The 16673-nt window shown below is 43.1% G+C and overlaps 2 protein-coding genes across 7 annotated transcripts; one reads left to right on the top strand and one right to left on the bottom strand.

Moving 5' to 3' along the window:
* On the top strand, window positions 1-6196 carry tex47 (testis expressed 47). 4 transcript variants are annotated; one of them, XM_031561391.2, is made up of 8 exons: window positions 1-192; window positions 2371-2443; window positions 3041-3144; window positions 3365-3429; window positions 3921-4143; window positions 4841-5006; window positions 5796-5853; window positions 5989-6196. In XM_031561391.2, the coding sequence occupies exons 1-7, from the start codon at window positions 76-78 to the stop codon at window positions 5831-5833; spliced, it is 786 nt and encodes a 261-aa protein (XP_031417251.1). In that variant the 5' UTR covers window positions 1-75; the 3' UTR covers window positions 5834-5853; window positions 5989-6196. The 4 variants fall into 4 exon arrangements, with proteins under 4 accessions (XP_031417251.1, XP_031417250.1, XP_031417249.1 ...); XM_031561390.2 differs by lacking the exon at window positions 1-192 and adding an exon at window positions 1127-1486 and having other exon boundaries at window positions 3921-4128; window positions 4847-5006; XM_031561389.2 differs by lacking the exon at window positions 1-192 and adding an exon at window positions 1127-1486 and having other exon boundaries at window positions 3921-4128.
* Window positions 6197-6526: 330 nt separating this feature from the next.
* Window positions 6527-12685, bottom strand: LOC105909370 (tripartite motif-containing protein 16-like). 3 transcript variants are annotated; one of them, XM_031561384.2, is made up of 8 exons: window positions 12451-12685; window positions 11536-11658; window positions 9978-10450; window positions 9683-9778; window positions 8885-9118; window positions 8059-8215; window positions 7897-7950; window positions 6527-7732 (listed from the first exon to the last, which is right to left on the bottom strand). In XM_031561384.2, exons 2-8 carry the CDS (start codon window positions 11654-11656, stop codon window positions 7170-7172), a joined length of 1698 nt encoding a protein of 565 aa, XP_031417244.1. In that variant the 5' UTR covers window positions 11657-11658; window positions 12451-12685; the 3' UTR covers window positions 6527-7169. The 3 variants fall into 3 exon arrangements, with proteins under 3 accessions (XP_031417244.1, XP_031417245.1, XP_012693447.2); XM_031561385.2 differs by having other exon boundaries at window positions 12593-12685; XM_012837993.3 differs by having other exon boundaries at window positions 11536-12685.
* Between the last annotated feature and the right edge of the window lie 3988 nt (window positions 12686-16673).

Below are 16673 nucleotides of genomic sequence, written 5' to 3'. Positions count from 1 at the left end.
TGCCTCTCCACCCCCCTTTTTCCAGCTCATTCTACAACCGTTGCCTGGTAACATTCCAAAACAATCCCGCCAACAATGGCTTCCCGCTCCCGCAAGACTGCTGCAGCCACCTTCAGCACAGACAGGTCTGCGCTTGACGACAGAGTCTCCCTCTTAGCCAAGCTGGAGGAGTCCAACAGAGCTCTGATGAAGGTTTGTACCTTTAATTTTCTGTAGACTTTAAAAGTGAGATACAAGCATTGACATGAAGAATGCTCTTTTATACACTCACTCACTAACAGACACACACATACACACAGAACAGGCACCACACACTGGAGGGTAGAGTAAAATATCTCTCCCAAGTTTGTGCTGGCTTCAGCAATGACACAGATGATGAGGGGTGGCACAATTACCTTTTCAATAGGCAATTACAAAACCTATATATTGAGACCTGCGATAGATGAGGCATGAAGTGGCTGTAGGTTGTCACACACTCTCACAACAGTTCACCACAAGACTTCTTGGAACCTGCCCGCTCCACAAGCGGAATGTGATCTGTTGTCATAGAGATTCAGGCTCTCAGATTGGCAAGCCACACAGAATAAACAAGATACCTCGAAAGAACTGCCGTGAATGTGTATATGTGTGTGCGTGTGTGTTTGTTAACAGTACGTGTGTGCTGTGTGTGTGTGTGATTCTATATACTATGGGTGAAAGTGGGTATACCTACGGTGTATGAGCATGTACTAAAGTATAGAGTGTGTGTGTGAGTGTGTATGTATGTGTGTGTACTCACATCCACAAAACGATCATTGTGACATGACTACACCAACATTAAACATACATGTCACATGACCTTGTCTGACTGAGCTGGCGGGAAGACTGGCACGGACACTGGCACTGACACCAGCACCCATCTCACCCTTAAACCCAACACCAACACAGAGGGCTCTGCCACCGTCGCTGTCTCTTACATGGAACTCCGTTCTGTGTGGGCGCTGATAAAAACCTCCGGTGTTCGTACACGGCCCTGGCTCGGGAAATGGGAAACAGACATAGCGGCTCGGGCCGAGCCACAAACAGTTCCAGCCAAGGCGTAATTTGATTGGTTATGGAGCTCGTATGCTAAGAACGCTTTGCCAGAATTGTGGACTCTACCTTTAAAATGGAGCTCAGTTGGCAGTCTCCATGGGGCTCAGAGACAAGGGAAGGCTGGGCTTTATTGCCCCGGGGAGGAGGAGACGGTCGTGCAGGAGGCAGGTCTCCAGGATATGGCCTGGAGGAGTGGGTAAACACAGAGAGAAGGGTTAGCCCCAGACGAGTAGCACCAGTTGCGCTAAGGAGAAGGTGTGCGGAGAGGGAGACCGGCGGAGGGGTCGATGAGGGCAGTATGGACGCAGTCGTGCAGAGGTCCAACCAGACCAGCTCAGAAGAGGAGCCCAGGACCAGTTTGTTCCACTGCATCCTGGAGCAGAGGCAGCTACGCAACCCAGACGAGGAGATGGTCAGTTGAGCCTACTCTGTGAGAGTGGCAGGTGGCATTATGGGTTGGGGTAGGCTTGTGGCAGTGCCAGTTACAGGTAGAGCGGTTAAGTTAAATAGGTTTCACGGCTAAATTGGTTTGATGTTTTAATTCAGTTAAATGCCACACACAGATGTATTTATGACATAGTGTGCGTTTGTGTGTGTTTGTGTGTGCTTGCCTTCTTCTGTTGACAGTGTACAGTCAGGCAACAAGATAGGTTTGCCTAAGCAACCAGATTTGTTTGTCATGCTCCTTATTGTTGGCTTTGAGTCTGGGTGGATGACAGCTTGAATGTAGTGTGTGTGTGTGTAGTGTGTGTGTGTGCGTGTGTGTGTGTATGTATATGTGTGTGTGTAGTGTGGTGTGTGTGTGTGTGTGTGTGTGTATATGTGTGTGTGTGTGTGTGTGTGAAAGGGAGAGAGGGGGAGGAATGAAGCGACTGGCAGAAAGACAGAAAGCAATTTTACAACTACTGGCTCTCAATCAGCAGGGCCTCTGTTTTTACTGGATCCTCTTTCTCACTTTCTTTCTGTCTGTCTGTCACTCTCTCTTTCTTTCTTTCTTTTTTTTCTCTTTCAACCCTTCCATCTCTCCTCTTCTCTCTCCGTGAGTCTTTTGTTTTCTTTCTTTCCTTCCTTCTATCTTCCTTTCTCTCTCTCTCTCTCTCTCTCCATCTCACATATTTTGTTCTTTCTTTCTCTCTTTCTCTCTCTCTCCCCTCTCTCTCTCCATCTCACACATTTTGTTCTTTCTTTCTCTCTCTCTCTCTCGCTCTTTCTCTCTCTCTCTCTCCCCTCTCTCTCTCCATCTCACATATTTTGTTATTTCTTTCTTTCTCTCTCTCGCTGTCTTTCTGTCTGCAGAAGTTCCTGTTACAGAGGCTGGTGGTCATCGCTCATCTCCCCCGGTGTCTGGCTGACAGGAGGACCGTGGGAGGTCAGTGGAGCGCTGCTGTCCAACACGCTTAAGAACCTCGCAAGGGGGTGTCTGACTAACACTTAAACGGATTAGCAGCCTCCACCATTTTATACAAGCTGAGAGTTGCCAAAGCAGAGCATCAGATTGCATTGTGGTGTACAATCAGACATCTAGACAGCTAGAATGGTTATTTAAGGGGCAGCCTATACGGAAGCACTGTACCAAAACAGAAATACACATTTTCTATGGAAGAAATGTTATTTGTAATGAAAACAAAACTTTCTGCTTTTTAATCAAAATACTTTTGATTTTTTTTGACAGATTAGTCAGAATTAGCTTTTTATTGATATTATTATGCCTAGAAATTCAACCCATTAGATGCTAACATAAATATCATATCAATACATATGAAGAACTATGATAGAGTAACATACTGAAGGAACAATTTGGTGGCATTTTGCCTGTGAATTGGATTTGGCTATTCAGATTAGATTACATTCATACACATATTTTCACAATAATACACACCCATGTATCCACTTCTATAATCATCACAATAATACAGCCACATATATCCACATTTATAATCATCACAATAACATGTTTTGTTAACAGTCTATTATGAGAAACTGAACCAGAGTTTGCAGCGCTCATACCCTGGAGAGAACATCACAGGACTTTTACTGCTCTACCCCACCTGTGTCCTACATGTCATTGAGGTACACACACACACTCACACTCACACTCACACACACACACGCACACACACTCACACATACACTCACACACACTCACACACACACATACACTCACATACACACACACACACACACACACACACACACACACACTCACACTCACACACACACACGCACACACACACTCACACTCACACATACACAAACACGCACGTAATTAATACTATTCTCCTCTGCCCAGTGTTCCAGTGATGTTCTGGCTGCAGTGCTCCAGGATCTGAGGAAAATGGAAGTGGATCCTCAATGGTAAGCTCCACCCTGGGCTCAACTGGTAGAGGGAGGGGGGTCACACTTTATTTGGGTAGTCCGTCTACAGAGACTTTACAGGTGGTTTGTTGAAATTCAAGTTCAGTCTTTGAAATTGTTCACTGAACCAAACACGACCCCTAACTCTAATCTTAACCATAAATTGTAGTTAACAGAGTTTCAACAGATTGTTGATTTATAATCTGAGCATCTGTAGATAGTCTGTTGGAGATCATCCACATGAAGTGGAAGGTGCTAACAACACAAAGGTCATGAGGTTGATACCCAGTGAACACACCTACTGATGAAAATGTGTATCTGTCCATCTGTCTTACTTACCTTTATTTAACCAGGAAGTCCCATTGGGATCAAAAATCTCCTTTACAAGAGAGACCTGGCCTAGATAGCAGCCATGCAAACTTGCAATGTGTGTATATAAAAAAAAAACTCCATGGCCTGTCAGTTTAGCAAAGTCTTTCTAAACCCCAAAGCTCGGTGCTGGAGAAGCCGCGGGTGCTGCTGGTGACCCACGACGTGCCCAGTCGTCTCTTCCAGCACTGGGGCTGCAGGGAGCTGCACCTGCCCACCGCCACCACCATGCTGGGGGAGGACCACGTGCCGGAGTCCACCGAGGTGCTGGTCAGCCAGGTCCTGTCACTGCTGCTCAGGCTGGGGAACCATCTGCTCACAGCCTCAAAGGTGGAGGAGAAAAGAGTATGTGTGTGTGTGTGTGGGGGGGGAGGGGCTTGTAATTTCTGGTGGAATTAGATTGATATGCCTATTCATTCATTCATACCATGAATTGACAGCCATCTGCACACTTGCTACATTGCTATTAAGACCACTCTACAACTACATTGCACGCTCAGCTTCTTGATCTACAGTAACACACAGACGGTTCACTGGTCTTCTTGTAGGACAATGAGCTCCCTTTCAATTCAGACCATGAAAAAGCAATGGCCACTGGAAGACCCCCATGGTATTTAGAATCCAATGCCTTAAACTCTTGGCTAATATACAGTAGCTACTATGCAATAGCAACATGTACCTCACAACATGATTACCTTACTATCTGCATCATGTCTCTAAGTCATTTCCAGTGGCCCCATACTGTGCCTGTCTTTAAATGATTTCCATTGGCTCCATACACATATTTTCACAATAATACACACCCATATATCCATTTCTATAATCATCACAATAATACACACCCATATATCCACTTCTATAATCATCACAATAATACACACCCATATATCCACTTCTATAATCATCACAATAATACACACCCATATATCCACTTCTATAATCATCACAATAATACAGCCACATGTGCATGTCTCTGAGTGATTTCCAATGGCTCCAAACTGTAAGTGGATGTCTGAGTGATTCCCCCTGGCTCCATGTCCAGGTGCAGACCTCACAGGTGAGCCCAGAGAGTGTGGAGGACGAGCTACCTGAGAAGCTGCTGGTGCCACAGGATGTGCTGTCTCAGCTGCTCCAGAGGACAGAGCTGCTCACCCCACAGCAGTACCTGCAGACCTACCACACACCCCTACACCTGCTTATAGATTCAGGTGAGATGCCTACCACACACCCCTACACCTGCTGATAGATTCAGGTGAGATGCCTACCACACACCCCTACACCTGCTGATAGATTCAGGTGAGACACACCTGCCACACACCCCTACACCTGCTGATAGATTCAGGTGAGATGCCTACCACACACCCCTACACCTGCTGATAGATTCAGGTGAGATGCCTAACACACACCCCTACACCTGCTGATAGATTCAGGTGAGATGCCTACCACACACCCCTACACCTGCTGATAGATTCAGGTGAGACACACCTGCCACACACCCCTACACCTGCTGATAGATTCAGGTGAGATGCCTACCAAACCCCCCTACACCTGCTGATAGATTCAGGTGAGATGCCTAACACACACCCCTACACCTGCTGATAGATTCAAGTGAGACACACCTGCCACACACCCCTACACCTGCTGATAGATTCAAGTGAGACATCTCACACTCATTGCACTACCACAATAGTGGGTTTCCAACGACACTGCATACAAGATATTCCCTTAGGCATTTCAGGACCATGGTCAGTTCCCTAGCCAAACATGCTCTCATCCGCACCAGTAATAACCAGTAAGTCAATCAAATACACATTCAGCTGTGGACTAGTATCACATGTGTTATACTCAAGATGTATTTTAAAACTATACACGTACAATGTGCCACCATACAAAATTCATGTACAGATAGTTTACTAACGGATCAAGGACTTGAGACAGTGTATTTCTAAGTATGCACATCTCTCACACACATGCATTTATTATGTTCTCATTCATAGGTCATGTATTTGGAAGTCACCAACCGACAACCGTTTAATATATCTGCATAGGAAACAGGTATGGGTTCTCATGCTGTCACGTTAATAATAGGTTGAAGACAATCAAATCAGAGAGTTGAAAATGTTCATATTACTCTTTCATATCCAATTTGAAGTGGTTTTCCTTGTATTTTATGTTTCTTTGTCCGCGCAGAATATGACTGTCTTCAGCCTGCATTAGGTGTACCGCAGACCACAAAATACAACTTGTAGAGCCAGGACTGAAATGAAGAGCGGAGACACTACACTCAAGCACGGGACTTGAGACGTGAACGTATTCTCTCTCCCCAACTGTTATTGGATATACTGTGACATCATTTGGTTGCATGTTAGTTGAAAAACCACCCAGGGACCTGTTTGAAGTGTACCATACTGTATCTAACTCTACCGTGCTGTACCGCGACAGTCAATGGAAGAACAATGTAAAATGGTCTATCAAAAGGCTAACAATGAGAATATTTGTTCTGTATTAACTGGGATTAGGATTCGAAATTCCTTAAAGCAATAATCCCTGAATTACAAAGGTATTTGGCAATAAATATTTGGCACATATATATAACATACTGTCTATTCATTATCCCACACATGATTATTGTTGTGTCTGACCTCTCTGATGTTCTATGCCTTACTTAAGAAATATGGCTATAATTCAACCCCAAAATATACACACACAATTTCACAAAATAGTCATATATGATCAACTGATATTTATTCACTGATTGTAAAAAACAATGTGTGTAACTGTTTGTAGCAATAATCAATTATTTCCTTCCCTTGCCTATTCCATATGACAAAAAACTTTCTGATTAAAGAAACACTATGCAACAATTTGACACTTTTTGAGATATGGTTTTATAGGCAACTAGTTTTGGTACCATCCTCAAATTAATTTTGATTGCATATGGTCATGTGAAGGACAGATAAACACCTTTGTCTTTCCCACTAGCCATCCAGGATATGCCCTATGTAGTTCTGTGTAAAGGGCTGGTACACCCCTGCAAAAGTGGAAGAAAAGCTTTAATACGCATGACATTGCCAGCTAAACTGCCAATTGACACCAGTTAGTGTGTTGGCAAGCTTCTATCAGTGTCAGCTGGGCTGTTGGTGGTGTTTGCAAGGTTTTTGCATGCCTTTTAGGTAGTTAGCTTACTTGTTTTGGAACAGAACTCCGTATAGCTGCTTTAACATAATAATAACAAAGAAACGAAGAAGAAACAAAGAAAAGCTTTCAACAGATTTCACACAAAAGGTAAGGCACATTGGAGAACCTTCCCTGGGTAACCTTCACTGGAGAACCTTCCCTGGGGAGCCTTTTAGTCTGTTGGAAGATCCACCTCACGACTCCCTTTGGTTCTTTAGGTGGCAGATCTTGATGCTTGCCCCACGACCAAACCCAAAGCCGAAGTAAAGTGGCTGGTCGAAAGTGGTGCGGACATTGTGTAGAAGGGTCATCGCAGGGTCAGAGGTCGTAAGGTCGCCGATGCCATAGAAAGCCATCACCCCAGCTGGAGGGTCCACGAAAACCCCGATTCGGGTGAACCCAGAGGCTGGCAGCTTAGTCTCCACTTTGTTATGCCAGAAGATGTGTGTAAGCGGAGAACAGACGAAGCTCCAGGACTGGTTGTTGAAGCCGAACAGAGCATCGTCCAGGTGGCCCTTCCTGTCAATGCCCTTAAAACACACCACCACCTCCACGCCATTGTCCCCCTCCCACTCAAACTCCCAGTATGCTCTGCTGGTCACAGCCTGTGCACACAGCACCTGCATTCGATAGTCAAAGCGGTCTGGGTGATCTGGAATACTCTTGTTCTCCTCGGTCATAGTGGCCTCTAGGTTCCCCTCAGATAGCTTCAGTCGACTAGAGGCTGTGTTAGGATTTAGTGTCAGCTCACAGACATCTGACAAAGGACATAGAGAAGGCTTGAATTTCCTCATTTAATGCAATCACTGGCATCAACACTGAAATTCACATTTCTTCAAAAAAATGTCCTGCAGTGCTGTTGGACTATACTCTTAAGAGAGCGAGAGTGTGTTAGAGAGAGTGTAATTGTGTGTGACTCACATTGTAAAAACTCCAGTCTGGTCTTTGGCTCAGCTGTTGGGACAGTATGAGGTCCTACAGAGAAAATCACAGTTGTATGGATAAAACAAAAAACATCAGTATACCAATAAAACAAAATAAGGTGTCTCTCATTCATCTACAGCGAAGAGTTCACATACATACCGTACATAGAAATTGTGTCTATTAGTTTCTCGAATAAATCCTCAGTTCTTGATTTAACTTCATTGGCAGCATTAATTAAGTCCTGCACGGGCAACTTTGTCTTGACTGGAGCATTGGGCAGATCCTGTGCCAAAGATTCACTAAAAGCCTGAAACTTCTAGAAAAAGTGAAAATAAAACATTAGATATACATAAAAATATATATATTTTTCACTATGCTGAGCTGGGTTTCCATCCATCTCATTTAAATATTTTAAGCGCATTTATGAAAATTCAGCTAATAGAAATGTGAGTGGGCATTTCTATTCGTTATGAAACTCTCCAAATCAGAGGAGAAGTTGTGAACAGCTGTGGAATCAAAACACGTCATAAAATATCAACAAATGCGATTTGATGCAAATTAACCGGTTCCCATTAACCTTTTTCGCATTATACCCTAATAATCCAACCAACTCTAGCGAGTCAATTTATTATTCGACTTGATGTGAATTTTAAGCACTTCCACTCAGGATTCCCTATTTCTATGGTCAAAATTAGCATTAAAAAGTTGGATGGAGACCCAGCTTCTTTTTCCCAGAAAAAGGCCCCCAATTATCCCTGAACTAAATAGACAATAAGGATAATCCAGGGTTTCGAGATAGGAGTGTGAAATTCATACATGCAATACACTGACATTCACGACAATTTTCTTTTTGTAAGGGAACTGCACGTGCAGCTTTAGCCTACATTACACAAGACTGTAGCGGATTAGGCCTAAACCAGTGTGGAAACTAATTCCATGCCAGAGTCTACTGCCATCTGGTGGGGGTGGAAGTGCTCTACAACACCTGAAGGAACTGGATGTCATCCTCAGTGTGGGAGAGCTGCTCCAGCTCGGCGGCCTTGTTGGTGAGGTCGGTGATCCACAGCTGCAGGCTCGGAATCTGCCTGCTGAACCACTGCATGTCGGCACGTTCCTGCGCCAGGATGATCTCGTCCACCTTGTAGCGTCGCTTCCGCAAAGACACCAACATCTGATCGAAGATTCGCTCGTTGGTTCTCAACACAGTTCCTGTGGAGCACTGTCCAGAGAGGAGAGGCGATGGAGGAGAGGAGAGAGGAGAGGAGAGGAGAGGAGAGGAGATAGAGAGAGAAGTAAAGAAAGGAGAGGAAAGGGGAGGAGAGGAGAGGAGAGGAGAAAAAAGGAATTAGTGTGAGAAGGGAAGCAATTAGAGGGCAGGAGACGAGAGATGGAGAGGAGAGGAAATGGTGAGAAAGAGAGGGGAAAAGTAGAGTAGAGGAACATTTTGTACAGGCAAATATGGCAAATGAAACAGAACAAACTGAATACGTGATAGAAAAAAAAGGGCACATTTGTACAACATGGCACGGTCACATGACACGGTCAGAACTAGAAAAACAGCAGGATGCTGTGACACTAACAAATGTAACACCATATCCATATACATGCCATATCTCACCTGTATAGCATTTAATCTGGTGCTTTGTCTGATAAAAGCTATGATTCTACAGAATTACTGTACATACACACACCATTGTGTCACAGCGAATAACTGTGTGCACTGATTGAAAGGATTAATTCAGTCTATACATGAAAAGTCTTGAAAGTGCTTCATCATGCTTACATAAATAGAATCGTGTTCCGTCTCTAGAGCCTCAATCTTCTTCTCTTGCTCTTTGATGAAGAGTCTGGACCTCAGCAGTTTCATCCCCAGTTGTTTCTAAAAGAAAGAAAGAAAGAAAGAAAGAAAGAAAGAAAGAAAGGGAAAGGAAGGTAGAAATGAAAGAAAGAAAGATAACGTTGAGCTAATAGTACAAATATTTTTGGGGTGGGGGACTCAGTTAGAGCTGGCTAGCTCATTCTGCAACTATCAGGCATTAATTGTTGCATACTGTTGCTTTAAGGCAACCTTTGCCTACCTGTTTCTCAGCCCTCTCTGTGGCAACTGCCACTACCTTATGACCGCTGTGCTTCTCCATGACACACTGGAAGCAGATGACCTGCTGGTCAGTTCGGCAGAACACCTCCAGGAGTTTGTGGTGGTAGGTGCAGATCTTCTCCCGCAGTTGGGCGACACAGGGGTCCACCAGCCGGTGCCCCTTCCCTGCGTGAAGCTCCTCGTGACACGAGAGGTGCCTCTGGCAGTATGAGTCCATGCACTCTGGGCAGGACTTGACCGCTTTGAGTCGGCGCCCGGTGCAGACGCCACACTCCACGTCCTCTGGTCCTGCGACAGCAGGCGGCGGGGTGGCACGCTGCACCCCCTTGTGCCTCAGTTTCTCGACCACCTCGGCCAACAGGCAGTTCTTGCCCAGGGTGGGGCGGGGGGAGAACGTCTGCCGGCACTGGGGACAGCTGTATGCCCCTTCCTGGTCCACCTTGTCCCAACAGCCTTTAAAGGCCCAGGAAGTTGTTTTTGGTTATTTGGTTTTTGGCTATTTTCCATGATGAAGTAACTCTGAAGGCCTGATAAACAACAATCCCCAATGCCGCTGTGCTCTTAACACACTTTGCTTCTCAGTTTAAAACCTTTGTTTCTGTAATTGTTTATATTTCTGGGCACTTTAAACTGTAAACAAATGCATGAATCACATCTCAAACAAATTGCACAGAAGACATAGAAATTGTTAGCCATTATCCTTCAGATATAGGTAGACATAGGTCAATACAATCATTTCAATTTTTCATGCAACAAAATACTACGGCAACACTTCACTTGAACACTAACATAACCATGTCATCAATATGTCAGGGCAGTCAGGACAGTTACAGATTATGGTGACATGACACAGTTGGCACATTACTGGACACTGATTGTTGTAACTACTTATTACATTTTACATTTACATTTCATCATTTAGCAGACGCTTTTGTCCAAAGTGACGTACAAGGGACTTATGGCAGCATATGACATCTGCCATGACAAGATTATGACATTGTGATGTTAGTCTTAAGCAGGGTTAAAAGGAAATTGTTTCCAAGGCTACTTACTGCAGCTTTAAATTCTGGAGAAAGTTTGTTGATATTTGAGCTCAACGTCCAATCAAATTATACTCCTCCCTTCCCTTGATTGGCTGGAGCTGTTTATGGCTTGATCCAAGCCACTACGTTTGTTTACCATTTACAGAGCCAGGACTGTGTACAAATACCACGTTTTTTTTAAGCGTACACGTTGAACGGACAGCTAGAGAACTATGAGGAGCAATTCGCTGAATTTAACAGTAGGTCAAATTTTATTTGGATGTTCACCTATAGACTATCTACAGATGCTGAGATTATAAACAAACTATCTGTTGAAACTCTGTTTATGGTGAAAGGTTAGTTTTAGGTGTTGGGTTTGGTTACGGTGATGTATAGTGAACAATTAGAAAGGCTGACCTTTAATTTCAACTAACCATCTAACCAAGTATCTGTAGGCGCACTATCCAAATAAAGTGTTACCAAAAAGTGTGTTGGATTAGAAATTGTGGAGCCTACCTTTAATGCACTTCATACAGTAGCTGTGACCGCAGTGGAGGGTCACTGGTTCCCTAAGCAGATCAAGACATACCGGACAAGAGAACTGGTCTTCAGCCATAGCCATCAGGTCATCCGCCATTTCTCCAAAAATAAAACAAAAATAAAGACAAATAAATGACAGAGACACAATACAACAGAGAGAGGAGAGATGCAATGAGGGAAAGGGAGAGAATATGGATGAGGATTTCTTCAGGAACTCAACAGACAATCAAATGGTTAGACAATTTGATTGCAGTGGAAGACAATGGTTAGTGTCTTAGGATGCAAGCCTTCTTCTTCCCCTGGTGAATGGGACATTTGGCCATGGTGTGGGTCGTTGTAAGGTACTATGACATCGCTCACTGGCATAAAACTCAAGGCTTCAGGTTTGGCAAAGTCGGTGACAAACAGATTTCCAATTCATTGCCTCAATGGTACATAAGATCACTTATTCAGGCCGAAGCAACTGACCTACACAATGTAATATATCTGCACTGGCATTGAAGGTTTCGTTTCAGCATCCATAGTTGGTATACGTGAGTGACGTCATCTGAAATGTATGGGAGTATGCAGTAAAGTAAATCTCTGTTTGAGTTCTAAGTCTTCCGTCTGATTTTACCAAACATACCAGGGGTGAAACTTGTGCTTAGTTGCGACAGAGTAGCCTACCTTGAGCAGCTGAGATGTGATAGTGAGTTCGAGGGACTGTGGGTTGGATGCAGTGCACTGCTAAGTTAAAAACGGCGAAAATGTTCGAGTAGGGAGCCTTGAAAGTGAACGTGAAAGAGAACAATGTCTCAAACGCCCCCTAAATCACTTCCCCTTGTAGACGGCCATGCAATGAAGGCTACCCTTCTGCCGTCTCTCGGTTTGTTAAATATGGTTAAGACTTACCACTGGCGTCAGTTAAAGGATCTTCTTACGTTAACAAAGAACTCTACTATTGTACCAAACTTAAACTAAATCAACATGTAACTTTTAATCAACGTGCTAAACCAAGCGCTGTTTCTGATACTGTGGCAATTTTTTCCCTCACCTGTAATCCTCCGATTGGCCAATATTTCCTATGCTAAACTATCATAGCTTTTCTTGTGCATGTGTGGGTGTATACAATGTCTATGGGTGTGCCTGCCAGTGTGTGAGCAGCGTTCAGTGAGCAACTATAGGCAAATGAGCTCGAGCGACTTCCGGTTACGATTTTTCAAAATAATAGTCCCATATTAGCCCCGTGTTTTCTTAAACTGTCAGAGATATTAATTTCCATACTCGATAATGGTTAAGCCACTCTTGGATCTTACCAAAACAGATTTGTTGGAAGCCGAATTCTGCCCAGCTTGTGCGAAATGAAATCGCTCGTTCCTTTAGGAATAACTGGACTCTGCTCGATGGAGAATGAATGGATGTAATTTCGGAAGTTAAGGAGATTACAGCTTTTCTGAAAGGGTAGGATGGTGTAAATATGGACCTGGTCCTGGCTTTGCATATTCGTATTGTGTTTCACATGTAAGATAATAGAACTACAGGGTGCATGATTATTCTCCTAATATTTTTGTAGACCTTCGTGCTCTCTCTCTCTCTCTCTCTCTCTCTCTCTGTGTGTGTGTGTGTGAAAGAGAGTCTCTGTGTGTGTGTGTGTGTGTGTGTGTGTATGTGTGTGAAAGAGAGAGAGAGAGAGAGAGAGAGAGCGAGAGAGAGAGAGAGAGAGAAAGAGTGAGAGCGAGAGAGAGAAATACTACCAATAGGGAGAGACGAGAGGGACAGGAGAAGTGAGAAAGTGACATAGTGATATGAGTGGAGCCCGTGGAAGATGGGGGAGTCAGTGGAAAAGACATTAGGGTGGGTAAAATTCCAAACTCTCTTTGCATTGTTAAATGTTATTACGTCCTTTCAAGTCTGCAGCACGGCAACTCCAATCTAATCTAACAGTAGAGAATGCTGGCCCCCTTGCAAACACCTATGTTTACAATGTTCAAAGTTCAAAAGTCTTATCCTGTAATCTTTACAATGTGTTTTTGTACAAAGTCTGAGCACCTCTGAAAGTAGGTTTTTGTAAGAGTAGGTTTACATTTGATTTAAATAAAAAATATTTTACTACATTCCTTTTACTCTCATGTTATTATTGTCTTCTAGAATATAATCATATATGCCATTTTTGCGTCAATGTTTTTAGTTAGGTGAACTATACAAAAACATCAAGGCATATCAGACTAGCTAAAAGAGTCTTGACCTTGGTCTCCCAAGTGTTACCACCGGTAGGCCCACACAACAATCATGATTAGTATTACCCATAAGTAAATCTGTAGTCGCCTAATATTGTTTGAAAATAACTACTTCCAATTAGGTATAATTGTACTGCCAGTTAGGCGTAACTTGCACATTCTTTCCCATCATAAAAAAGCAAAAAATCTGTAGTCCACTTATTATCATTGTTTCGTAATTGAATTTTCCACGTCAGTCTTTTTTGTCACGAATTAAAAAAAAAAAAACTCACAAATTTAAATGTAAACTTACCTGACACTCTTGGTGGAAATATTTGGTCACTCAAAAGAATTGGTCACATAGGGTACTGTCGCCCAGTATGCAACACCATTAACCGATAAATCACCTGTCATTTTACGGGGGAAAACCCAAACAATCTAAAATAAATAGTTCAACGTGGTGTCAATTAAAGGATCTACTTACGTTAACAGTCCAGCGAGAAAAGGCCTCTACTACTATAAGCAACTCAAACTAAAACAATACTTAACTTTTAAGTCACTTTCTAAACGAAAGTGCTGTATACGATACTGGTGGTATTTTTTTAATTTATGCGTAATCCTCCGATTGGTGGATTTCCCCTACATGCTAAACTATCATAGCTTTTCTTAAAGGAACAGGCCTGACATTTATAAACCAGCTACCCAGAGTAGCAGGCTTCAGAGTCTTGATCTCATCCTCTTAGGCTGAATTGGAAAACTGTGTTTTGACAAGCGTGTTTAAAACCGTGTAGTTTTAAACAATACATTTTTTTTATAACAATGACTATATTATAAATATCAATGAATACAATAACAAATTCTTCTTTGCACAGTAGTTTATCTGTCACCAATATAGATAGGCCTGCTGACTTAGCCAACATACAAAGTGATGGTGACAGAGGAAGTGTGTGAGTGAAAGAGAGAGCAGAAGAGGAATGGCTCACTGTAATCCACTTTGGGTCAAGAAGTTTATTTTTTAAACCAAAGCCCCCTCACACACATACACAACATAGACAACACTGCTCTGTCCCCCAAAAGAAGATGCACATTACACAACCAACAGATAATAACGTTTAATTGTACAGTGTAACTGAGGTCACTGTGAATGTTCTATACCATTAGAGCATACGTCACATGACAAAGAGGCGTTTGAGTTGAGCGGTGAAGTAAACCACCTGAGGAAGTGAAGTCATTGTCTACAAGCAATTGTCTCGAGATAAGGCTGTGGTAACTCTTTTCAGAAGCACACACACATCAGTCAGAGTCATCAGAGTAGTATGTGTACACCAGTGTGTGTGTGACAAAGTCCAGAAGGGAGTGCTCAGCATATATCATGCTACCCTGAGAGGATATTTGCATGGGGTTAACCCCTCTATCAAACAGGGAAAGGTGTAATGCTTCTCAGACACAGCAAGTTCTATATGAAATACAAAGCTGCCATGTGTTCAGTATATAGTATGCTACCCTTGCCAAAACAGCCGAGACATACACAGGCATGCATCACGAAAGGACTTCTGGGTTTTTCACAGTTTAACGCAATCACTAGATTTATGAATCTGAGGAAGAAAAGTTCACACCAAGATTTTTATCTGAAGAAGGAAAATATGAATATATAATGCATTCTGCAACATTCAAATGACACAGGCCATTGGAGGTCAGAGGTCAAAGAATACTAGCAGCAACAACAACAACAACATTTTGTCTATAGATCAAAAATAAAGGAGGATAGGACGCACATTATTCCAATTATTTCAGCTATTTCCTATCAAGTTTATTAACAAATAAAGCCACTCACAGAATCTTGATTCATTCACGCTATAACATTTATTCAAAGTAAATACCCAAACATTATTCAAACTTGTTTATAGTGCTACAAACAGCAATGTCATTAAAATTCCTCATAATTAATTGTAACTCACTTAGACAGCAGTCCACAGACACAATAAACAAAGATCCTTTACACTGAGACACAAGAGAACACGTACATAAGTACTAACCATTAAGTCCATCATGTAACAGCATGGACTAACAACATGGACCTACTAATCTTTTAATCATAACGTACCTTGAATGTTTCATTTTCAAGTGGAAGCAAAACTGGGAACATGATCTTTTGTTTTTTAAAGACTTCTAACACAGCCTCCACAGGTCCTTTAAGCCCCCGAGGTTTCCAAGGTAGAGCAGAGGCAAGATGGTGCTTCCCAGAGTGGAAGACATCAAGGTAGGGATGCCAATATGGCAGAAAATGTCCTGTTGGCTCAGAGGAAACACATCAGAGAACCCATACACAACCAGTGGAGGGAGGTAGGACACTACGGCCATGATGAAGCTGTTGGTGATGGTCTGCAGAGCTCTTTGTTTCTGTGGGTGGACGTCGCTCCTTCCAGATGGATCCGGCTTTCTCAGCGCACGGAGGATGGAAAGATCACAGAAGGTGATGGCCGGAAGGGACAAGACGTACGGGATCACTGTGAAGGATGTGGTGAAAATATCTCTATCAAGGGCGAACATCATCCCATAGGACAGTGTCAAAACCCAGACTATTACACAGGCCACCAGCCTATATTTTGAATGCTTCAGTTTCATGTATGGAACTGGGTAAACCACAGCCATGTAACAGTCCACACAAATACAGGCTATAAACAGAGGTCTTCCACTCATGTTGAGACAGAAGGCCAAATCACAAACCATCAAAAAAACATCATCTTGCCAAAAGAAATAGTTGACAATGGATGGAGGTAGAAAGCTATTAAATATCAGGTCCATGACGGTGAGGTTGAGCATGTAGATGTCGTTGGATAAGCCCCGACGCCGCCTCTGAATGAGCACCCACAGAAGCCATATGCTAGCAAGCAAGCCGACAAATGAACACGGCACGCT

This window comes from Clupea harengus, chromosome 23 (genome assembly GCF_900700415.2).
Source record: "Clupea harengus chromosome 23, Ch_v2.0.2, whole genome shotgun sequence".
In the NCBI taxonomy this organism is placed as follows: Eukaryota; Metazoa; Chordata; class Actinopteri; order Clupeiformes; family Clupeidae; genus Clupea; species Clupea harengus.
The sequence above is the reverse complement of the archived record's forward strand: the minus strand, read 5'-3'. Positions and strand labels throughout refer to the sequence as shown.

What these genes read in the sequence shown, in the direction of transcription:
- tex47 (XM_031561386.2), top strand. Translation starts at nt 1,148, where the DNA reads ATGGAGCTCAGTTGGCAGTCTCCATGGGGCTCAGAGACAAGGGAAGGC. An exon ending in TGACAGGAGGACCGTGGGAG is followed by an intron (nt 2,444 to 3,040) that starts GTCAGTGGAGCG and finishes TTTTGTTAACAG; the next exon opens with TCTATTATGAGAAACTGAAC. An exon ending in GTGTCCTACATGTCATTGAG is followed by an intron (nt 3,145 to 3,364) that starts GTACACACACAC and finishes TCCTCTGCCCAG; the next exon opens with TGTTCCAGTGATGTTCTGGC.
- LOC105909370 (XM_012837993.3), bottom strand. Translation starts at nt 11,656, where the DNA reads ATGGCGGATGACCTGATGGCTATGGCTGAAGACCAGTTCTCTTGTCCG. An exon ending in CGGAACACGATTCTATTTAT is followed by an intron (nt 9,119 to 9,682) that starts GTAAGCATGATG and finishes CTCTCTGGACAG; the next exon opens with TGCTCCACAGGAACTGTGTT. An exon ending in CAGACTGGAGTTTTTACAAT is followed by an intron (nt 7,733 to 7,896) that starts GTGAGTCACACA and finishes GTCCTTTGTCAG; the next exon opens with ATGTCTGTGAGCTGACACTA.